The sequence below is a fragment of the Malus sylvestris genome, chromosome 5 (assembly GCF_916048215.2).
Source record: "Malus sylvestris chromosome 5, drMalSylv7.2, whole genome shotgun sequence".
NCBI lineage: Eukaryota > Viridiplantae > Streptophyta > Magnoliopsida > Rosales > Rosaceae > Malus > Malus sylvestris.
Window position 1 is genome coordinate 3,419,332 of NC_062264.1, and position 9,353 is coordinate 3,428,684.

Consider the following 9,353-nt stretch of genomic DNA (forward strand, 5'->3'; position numbering starts at 1 on the left):
TATGGCTGGGGTTAAATATTTCTTGGCTTTGGCATCAAATTTTCCAAAAAACTATACACTGTATGCACACAAGATGCATAAAAGAGGTCAAATTTGGGTTTGTTCTCAATTATTGTAGTCTAATTTTGACGTAACATGATGAATAACGACTCAGAATCACGTCCTATACGATTCGAACCCACGACATCAGATTTTGGAGACTTAAGCATGCTTTGTTCATGCTTTGTGTTGTGCATATTTTCATTTAAGAAAGCAAACATTGTTAATGATACCAAAAACTTCTCCCTTTGAAATTAGAGGATGTATGTAATAATTCAAAAACCAAACCACTAATACCATTACATAAGTAAATTAATGATAGTCGCCCTACGTATACAATGCATACACATTATATGCACAAAGCATGCGCACTATATCCACATACTAAGCATACTGAATGATCTCCTATGGTCATGATATGCACATTGCATGATGCGTCTTGAATACTGAAAACATATAATCTAGAATTGGTAAAATTAACATTTTCCAAAACTCTTTTGGGTCAAATTAAGTACCCAAACAAAACATTAATTAAAACCCATTACTTTTGTAATATATTATTATTAAACATTGGAAAATTTATGAGTTGACACGAGGGAAAAACACATTGGAAAATTTATGAGTTGACACGAGGGAAAAACACATCTTACACATATTGAATGCAATGCACACCTCAAGTAGGTTAGAACAAGACATGAGGGTCATGTACACCACATCTACACTGCATCTACATTGTCTTGTCAATTTGCTAACTAGTTTGCCAACCAATCCATTTAGAAACAAAGCATGGAAGGTAAAATTTGCTATCCAATTTGCACTTTATTGTTTGGGATTTCACTAATATGAATATGGTGCATTTTCGAAATATTAAACCCTAAAATAATGGGCTAAGTCTCATTCCTTTTGGCGCCTAGTCTTGAAGAGAATTCCAATGCCCTCATACTAATGTCAACTGAGTTTACAGTAATGTGTGGAAAAAAAAAATTGATTTTTGACGCGGTACAATACTGAGTATATATGTTCCAATTTGTGTTTCAGTTCAATTGGAGAAATTTCACAAAATTTTCCCGATGTGTGCATACGACGTGCATATTTTGTGCAGGTTTCGTGCATAATCATTCATACCAAAATCAATATAACTTCACACCAAAGTAGGAATAGACGACGAAGAGATGGGTTCTTTTTTTTAGGGTAAATTACAAAACTACCTCAACTATTGGATCATTAACAGTTTCATACCTCGTCTTTAAAAAGTTTCAATGTCATATCTTATCTTCGAATTTGTTGCAATGTCATACCTTCCGTCAGTTGACTGTTAGTTCCTCAGTTAAATGCTGACATGGCATGGGGCGAGATCCACTTTTTATTAAAAACTTAAAAAAAATCATTTAATATTTTTTAAATATTAAAATAATAATTAATTTATAATTAAAAAAAAACAAACAAACCATCAGTTCATCTACCCCCTCCCCCCTTCTTCTCTTCTCCCCCATTTTCATCTTCTTCCCTCGACCCCCCCCCCCCACACACTTGCAACCCAGAAAAGAAAAAGAAAAAAGAAACCCAGTTCGTCTTCCCCCCGCACCCACCCTCTTCCCAGCGATGGCATTAGACAAGATCTAGGTTTTTTTTTTTTCCTGGGTTGCTGGTAGGGGGTCGGGGGCAGAAAATGAAGATGGGGGAGAAGAAAGGAGGAGGAAGAGGGGGAAGGACAAACTGAATTTTTTTTTTTTGAGGTTGCAGGTAGGGGATCAGGGGTAATAGATGAAGATGGGGGAAAGGGAGGGGGAGCAGGAGCAGGAGGGGGGAAGACAAACTGTTTTTTTTTTTTTTTCTTTTCTGGGTTGCAGAGGGGAAAAGAGGAGAGGAGGAAGACGATGATGAATTGAAAGTTTTTTTTTTTTTTTTTTCTTTTCTGGGTTGCAGGTTGGGGGGGGTGTCAGGGGAAGAAGATGAAGATGGGGGAGAAGAGAAGAAGGGGGGAGGGGGTAGACGAACTGATGGTTTTTTTTTTAATTAATTATTATTTTAATATTTAAAAAATATTAAATGATTTTTTTTTAATTTTTAATAATATTTTAATAAAAAGTGGGCCCGTCTCATATCATGTCAGCATTTAACTAAGGAACTGACAGTCAACTGACGGAAGGTATGACATTGCAACAAATTCGAAGATAAGGTATGACATTGAAACTTTTTAAATACGAGGTATGAAACTGTTAATGACCTAATAGTTAAGGTAGTTTTTTTGTAATTTACCTTTTTTTTTTATGTCAAAGCGCGTAGTGGTAATGGTGATTAGTCTGACGACATGATTTTAATTATTTGGATGATGAAATAATATTTAATTGTTAAATTGCATGATCAATCGAACCAACAAAGTAAACAAAAGATTAAATATTTGATTGCTGAGAATGAAAGCATCTCTATAAAATTGCACCAGTACAGTCTCTGACCTCACTGCTTAGGTCTACATTTGCCCAAGCTCATCAACTTTGAATAAATAAATAAACAGTTGTTGTTTTGGGTAAGGAAAAATAAACGCGTAAAAAGAGACTTAACTTAATAGTTACGAAATTTTAAGGAAGCTTGCTCTCAATGCGTTGTAAAATTTCTTAAGAAATTGAAATATAGTTTAAGCAAAATTCCATCAATGAACAGCCTTCGATCTCTTTCTAAGTGACGAAAATAACTAAATAATCATGTAACAAGCGCGTGCATGGTTGTAAATAAAAGTCCGGACATAGATTTAAGCATAATCATTTCTTAATAAAGCAAACTAAATTGCAGGCATCATCCATATACTAAGAACTATCATCAGACCCACATATGCTCAAATACTTTTATTTGATCCCATATAACCTTATTTTACACCCAACTTAAATGCGAATTGTCCTTCTTTTCCTATTGTATAATTACCATTAAGTACAAGATGAAATTAATAATAAAACTAAAATTTATCAATAAACCAACATCTAATAATCAAACTCTTACCATCACTTGGTACTTGGTTATTGTTAACTTTCAAGTTTTAGGCTTTGTTTTTGGGTATTTAATCTGTTGGAAATTTGAGTAGTTTGAGTAGAAATTTCTTTGTCCCACATTGGCCATTCCCAAAAGATTTTATCACTTTATAAGGCTTTGTCCTTTATAGAAAGTGATTGGAGTAATAGGCCTGGAGACTAAAATTGGGCTCACTTTTGGGGTTGGGCTTTGTGGTGTACTAATTAATTGGTAATTAATATATATTTAATTATTTTTTATTTCGAATTTAAATTAATTAATTAATTATTTTTACCAACAGACTCATCTTTTCAGATGAAGTCTGAAGTGTGAAAACGCAGAAACAAAAACACCATTTTTAGCAGATGTCTCCCAACAGATGCATCCCTTCCTCATACCTGTTGCGAACAGGTATAATCACATTATATATACATCTATCTGCATGGCATTTAGAACATAGAAAAATCATAAATCTTCTCCTGCAATCATAAACATCCTTTCTAAGAGAACCACATTAATATTCGCCAGAAGTCAATTTTTCGGTGCTGGAATTTCTGACTTAGATCGTTGAATCCTGGTGAAGCAGACGTCCGTAGAACTACAAGCACTAAGTAGGAACGAAATTTCTGTTTTAAGGACATTGCGGTACGCAAGCCTCGATCTTCAAGTTGTCTGTTTTTATAATTCGTATTCTAGTTTATATTATGTTAATTCCTATTGCATTTATTGTTTATTAGCATATATATTTAAATCACAAATTGTTGACTTATATCCAACATAATCTACATGTGATTCTTAAGTATTTGTGAAGTTGTGAACCGGCTAGTGCATGGAATTCTGAAAATGTTGATTGAATGTAAAATCGAGAAACATTGGGTTTTAAGTAGTAGTTGGGTAGTGCCAAATTCTTTGAAGGCAAAGAGAAAGGGAATGATCAAGATGAGTACTTTTCGTGAAAACTTTTACTGGTTTTCTGCGTTTCGATTTATTTTCGCCTTTTCTTGGTTGATGTGCATGCAGCGTTTCTGATATTCTAATATACTTTAACCAAATTAACATTACTTTTATAAATTAACATTACTTTTAGTTGGTGTGCATCGGATAGTTGGACCTCTCCACAACATTGTGCATGAACTCTCGCATGCATACACGTGCTTGTGATATAAAGAACTTCACATTATTGAAAAATCCAATCAAACCTTACCAGATTTCTATTTCTATTTCTATTTCAATTAAATCATGAGAATTGAAGACGACAGACCTGTAAGAAGGAGAAAGAGAGAAACGTATGCTTTGATTTTGGTTTTTTATTTTTTTGGGTATTTAGATCTGGGTCTAAAAAATCAACATGATTATTAGGTAAGTTTAGTTTTTTTTTTTCTCCATTTTTTTTTCTTTTATACTCATTTATATGTTTTTTTAAATATTAGAAATAAATTAAAATCTTGTATTTTTATCTATCTTCTAATTCCAACATATCTACTTAAGATCTTCCAATAAAAAGAACTAATATACGACCACAAATCCATCTGCAGAACTGTTTGGACCCAAATTAATGAATTTGGGCCGAATAACGTTATAAGCTCAGCCCATGGTTAGACACGTTTTGAGTAAGCAACCGGCCCAAAATAATTTAGCCGAGCTTGAATTGATGAGGGACACTTGAGGATCAAGGGTAGATTTGACCAAGTCCTAATTCAATCAGGAGCAATGTATAAAATATCGATGATATCGGAAATATCGGTAGTTTAAAAACACAAAAATTTCGATAAAAATATCGGGATATTATCGATATCGATAAAAATTGAATAAAAAACCACGGAAATTGTAAGAAAAACTTGAAATTTTTTATTGAAACTTTGCATGATGTTTATTTAATCAATTATCTATTAGTTTATCACAAAAAATTGGAAGGAAATGCATTGCATGATAGATATAACTGATTTAAGTTGATTATATAGCGAGCTGGCAAACATTGTGAGTGTAAAAAATATGTAGTAATTAATGAAAGAAGTTTAAACACACCATAATCATTTATATATAATGAATTAGTACAATATTTTACACTTTATACATTGCATGGTAAGATACATGAGTGACTTAGCAAGGTCTAAAATATCGATGATATCGGAAATATCGGTAGTCGAAAAAAATATCGATAATCCAAAAACACGGAAATTTCGATGGAAATATCGGGATATTATGGATATTTTAGACCATGATCAGGAGTCATCAAAGATGAGGATGGCATAATAGTATTCATAATATTCTAAGGGGTCCGGTTAGAACAAGGAGAGCTTTCCTAATGTAGTGCTTAAGCATAAGAGTATGCCTTCAATTCATCCGTAGTCAATTTCTTTGCATACATACTTACTGTATTCTTCTTCTTCATGAGGACATGAAAGATGTCTTTCCGAAGGAACAACCAATTACACCGACCAGGCTCATCATACGAATCTTGACGAACAATTTCCCATGCCATTTCTTGTATTAAATCATGCATACTTACATTGCTCTCTAGCTGTAATGATGATTCGGCTCCCCAAACCAAACCAACCTTTCTTTCCAGCCTATGTTTGTAGTTGGTTTAAATGATCTGCATCATCTTTATCATTGTTGTTCATCCCAAACTTCTGTAAACTTTTCCTTGTAGGCTGTGGAAAGAAGCAGTTTTTGTAGATGGGGAAGACCATGAGTTGCACAAACCTCTCTCACATTAGCAAGAAAGCTGCTAACTCCACAATTATGGGATATTCTCTCATAAACTAGTCTAGCAATGGTTGTCTTGCCCATCCCACCCATCCACCATATACCTATAAAGCGAACATCATTTGCCTCGGTATCTAAAAGCAAATTCAGTTGCTTCAGTGTCATATCAATTCCAATTAGCGTCTCTGTTTGACATAACCATGTGAATCTAGGATACACTTTGTTCCACACAGCCTCAACAATTTCTTTGATAAGTTCTGTTTCATACCTAAGAGAAGGAAAAGGAAATAAAAAATCATCGGACTCTATAATAATATGCGTAAATGTACATAACAAGGTAGTTGTGTTATGTTGTTGAGAAACAAACATCATTATGCTTACCTATCCTTCGAAGTCCACCCAGCGATATAAAGCAGCTCTCCAGTGTTGCACCTTTGCCAAGTCTTCTCTGAAGTTTTTTTCGTGCTTGTTGAAGGCTTCTGAAAAAGTCCCCATTTGGTTTCGAACATTGGAGGGATCCACATCATAAAATATTGGCAAAATTGCATTCCTAGCTTCCATGCATTCAACAATTTTTTAAAGTTCATCCAAGCACCAGGAGGATGAAGCATAATTCGCGGAGAGAACAATGATGGCCAACCTTGATTCTTCTATTGCGCGCAATAGATCAGGAGAAATTTTTACCTCTTTCAAGCTCCAGGTTGTCTCTGAAAGTTTTAATTGCTTTAGTTTTCAATTTTTCATATAAATGATCTGTAAAGTTCTTGCGGGTATCTTCACCCCTAAGGCTCAAGAACACATCGTATTTCCATGGATGATCTGAGGAAGTAGGTGCGGAAACTCTGCTCAACGCCATTGCAAGGTGATCCTGAGCAATCTGCGTCAAATAATGATCATTACCATCGAATCATTTCTAAACTGGTTCGTAGAACAAAAGCTTCCAGACCAAAATAAAAAATAAAAAAAAAAATAAGGAAGGAAAAGAGAAGGCATTGTATCACCTATTTCCTTTACCACTAAGCTAGTCTGGAACATTACATGATACGCAATCTGCTCAAGACAATCAATTAATACACAAAAAGATGATAAATGACACCAAAACGAAGAGAATCATACCTTGATGGAGTTTTTTGGAACAGAAACAATGGAGAGAGGGAGATCAGATGCAGGGGAAACCTAAGAAGAACAGAGGAAGGGGTGACGCTCTTTGACTTTCATGAGAACGAGTGTTGGAGCAGGAACCACATCTACCCCCTCTGTTTTAGCTCTGAAGAAGCTCTCAACAAGCACCTTTCCTTTGACTTTTGCTTTCCAAACAATGAAAATTTAATTTTGGTTTCCAGATGGGGGCACTTGATTTTTTTAAAAGTTCTAAAGCTATGTTACCTGGATGGTTTTGTTTTTATAATTACCAGTAACTTGTTTGGATGGCTAATCAGCTTAGATAATTAAAAGTTGGAATTTCCTCCTGGCAGAAGATCTGACATTCTCGATCCCAGACTCTGTCTTCTGTACATACATGGTCGGATTGTATAGAGGCGAAGACAGCTTGCACATTGTCTTCACTGAGATTTCATAATACATTGTTACTTATCATCACTGACATTCGTATCATCACTGAGATTTCATAATACATTGTTACTTATCTAGCCTTCAATTCAATATGTTGCTGTCTAGCAGTACTTAACAAAATTATTCTACACCAACCAAAACCTTCATTATTTTCGGAAGGAAACATATATATGATTACTGATATCGTATCCAAATCGAACAAAGGAATACGAAAATTTGCATTAAGAATCTAATGTTAAAACGAAACAAAATTGAAACCTAAAAAAGGATAAAGAGGAGAAGATTTCACCAAATGGATACATGAAATCATCAGGTGGAAGCAACACCAACATCGACACCTGACTCTTGCATTTGCTGCAACTCCTTCCTCCTAATATACTGATTCAGAATGGCAAGCCTGGCAGTCTCGAAAGCAAAGTAACCCAAAGCCGAAAAGCAAGCACTGTGAAGAACTCTAGGCCCCACTCCTCTAGTGAACCCCACCCACCCTTCCTCCGTTATAATCTGCTTCACCGTCCCCGAAACTCCACCCTGCCTAGCACCAGTCATCAGCCTCGTCTTCACCACATCCAGCGGCGTCGTAATGGAGGCCGAAATTGCTCCGGCCAACGCCCCGCACACCACGCTCTGAATCGGCTCCAAATTGGTCTGCTTCGTCTTGCTCAGAACCGCCGATTTCAGGTACTCGAACGAAGAATAGCTCAACACACCCGCAGGCAAGTTCCTCAGCAATGTCGCAGAGTACCCTGCGTACAAACCCAGAACGCCGTCGTTTTCTAGGATCTTCAGCAGCACCTGCCACGACCTCCCTTTGGCCCCGGCCTGCATCCGCTGCGTGATGAGCTCCTTGGGCACCATTATAGCCGAAGAGACTATGTTTCCCATGGCTCCGGCCGTGGGAGGGATGAGGACGGGAGGGTAGTTGGGTAATTTGGAGAGAACCGACTTACCCAGTTCGCAGGTGCCGAAGTAGACGGCGGAGGAGGCGGTGGAGCCGACGATGACCGCGGAGATGCCACTGTAAAACCCGGAAATGCCCTTGGTCTGGAATGTTTTGAGGACTGCATCGAAGGTGCTTGCGTAAATGTCTGAGGCGCCTTTGGTCTGGAGCTTGGTCTTGATGGTGTCCAGAGGGTGGAGGCAGAAGTAGGTGAAGGCTCCGGCGATACCACCGCCGCCTGCGCCGATGAGGGCACGCTCGAAGACCGTGAGATTCTTGAGTAAGACTTGGGTCTTGGGGCGGGTACTGGGTCGGGTAATGGAGGCCCAATTGGGGGTGGAGGAGGTGGAGGCAAAGAATGGGATGTGGTTTTCTGTAGGGGTGAGGGTGAGGGTAGTTTGGGAATTTGGAGTGATGAAATGGGTGAAGAGGTTTTGGAAGTCATTGGGGGACTTAGAGTGGTGGTTTTGATTGGGTGCAGGGAGGCCCAGAGAGGCTGAGAGTCTGCCCTCCATGGCTGGCTCTGGCTCTGTTTGGAGGTGGAGGTGGAGGCGTGCTTTTATTATCGACTACGATTACTACGAGGTGTGAGCGCCATGAAAAATGAAAGTGTGGGAAGTCGGTTTGGCTGAACAAGTGAGGTCGGCAGGGGAAATTTCGAAAAATAACCAAAATAAGGACCATGAATTGGATTAGCCAATTATTATGTTGTTGATCATTTTAACCATATTTTGACATAAAAGTACTCAAACACCCTTGTTAACTAAAAATTGTTAAAGCTGGCAACTTGAGTCGGTGGAGTCACCGAGAATACCATCACCACCGTCAGAACCTCAACCATCAAGTACATCGCCGCCACTATCAGACCCAGCACCACCACTGTCATCCCACCCACCAATCAATTAAACCCAACTGACGCCACCCCACCACCATCTATTCCCAATTAAACCACTATCTATCACCATCCAAATCAATAAAGAAGAAGAAAATCCGGTTTATTTATGAGGTTTCACATAGAAAGAAAATCTCCAAGAGTTGATGTGTTTTTCATTCGATGGGTTTCCTTTGGTTTTTTCGAAAGTGAAGAGCT

At 37.5% G+C, this 9,353-nt stretch overlaps 2 protein-coding genes across 3 annotated transcripts; both read right to left on the reverse strand.

Annotated features, from left to right (window-relative positions):
- Window positions 1-5,043: 5,043 nt before the first annotated feature.
- On the reverse strand, window positions 5,044-7,295 carry LOC126623249 (disease resistance protein Roq1-like). 2 transcript variants are annotated; one of them, XM_050292071.1, is made up of 5 exons: window positions 6,868-7,295; window positions 6,753-6,801; window positions 6,436-6,628; window positions 6,133-6,301; window positions 5,044-6,019 (listed from the first exon to the last, which is right to left on the reverse strand). In XM_050292071.1, the coding sequence occupies exons 3-5, from the start codon at window positions 6,605-6,607 to the stop codon at window positions 5,653-5,655; spliced, it is 708 nt and encodes a 235-aa protein (XP_050148028.1). In that variant the 5' UTR covers window positions 6,608-6,628; window positions 6,753-6,801; window positions 6,868-7,295; the 3' UTR covers window positions 5,044-5,652. The 2 variants fall into 2 exon arrangements, with proteins under 2 accessions (XP_050148028.1, XP_050148027.1); XM_050292070.1 differs by lacking the exon at window positions 6,753-6,801.
- A 148-nt stretch (window positions 7,296-7,443) lies between these two features.
- LOC126623248 (protein MITOFERRINLIKE 1, chloroplastic-like) lies at window positions 7,444-8,908 on the reverse strand. The gene has a single exon (XM_050292068.1). It carries the CDS (start codon window positions 8,776-8,778, stop codon window positions 7,633-7,635), a length of 1,146 nt encoding a protein of 381 aa, XP_050148025.1. The 5' UTR covers window positions 8,779-8,908; the 3' UTR covers window positions 7,444-7,632.
- Between the last annotated feature and the right edge of the window lie 445 nt (window positions 8,909-9,353).

Excerpts from the sequence above, each read along its gene's own strand:
- LOC126623249 (XM_050292070.1), bottom strand. The coding sequence starts at position 6,607 with ATGGCGTTGAGCAGAGTTTCCGCACCTACTTCCTCAGATCATCCATGG. Across the intron at positions 6,302-6,435 it reads CAACCTGGAGCTTGAAAGAG|GAATGCAATTTTGCCAATAT; the intron begins GTAAAAATTTCT and ends CATGGAAGCTAG. Across the intron at positions 6,020-6,132 it reads GGGTGGACTTCGAAGGATAG|GTATGAAACAGAACTTATCA; the intron begins GTAAGCATAATG and ends TCCTTCTCTTAG.
- LOC126623248 (XM_050292068.1), bottom strand. The coding sequence starts at position 8,778 with ATGGAGGGCAGACTCTCAGCCTCTCTGGGCCTCCCTGCACCCAATCAA.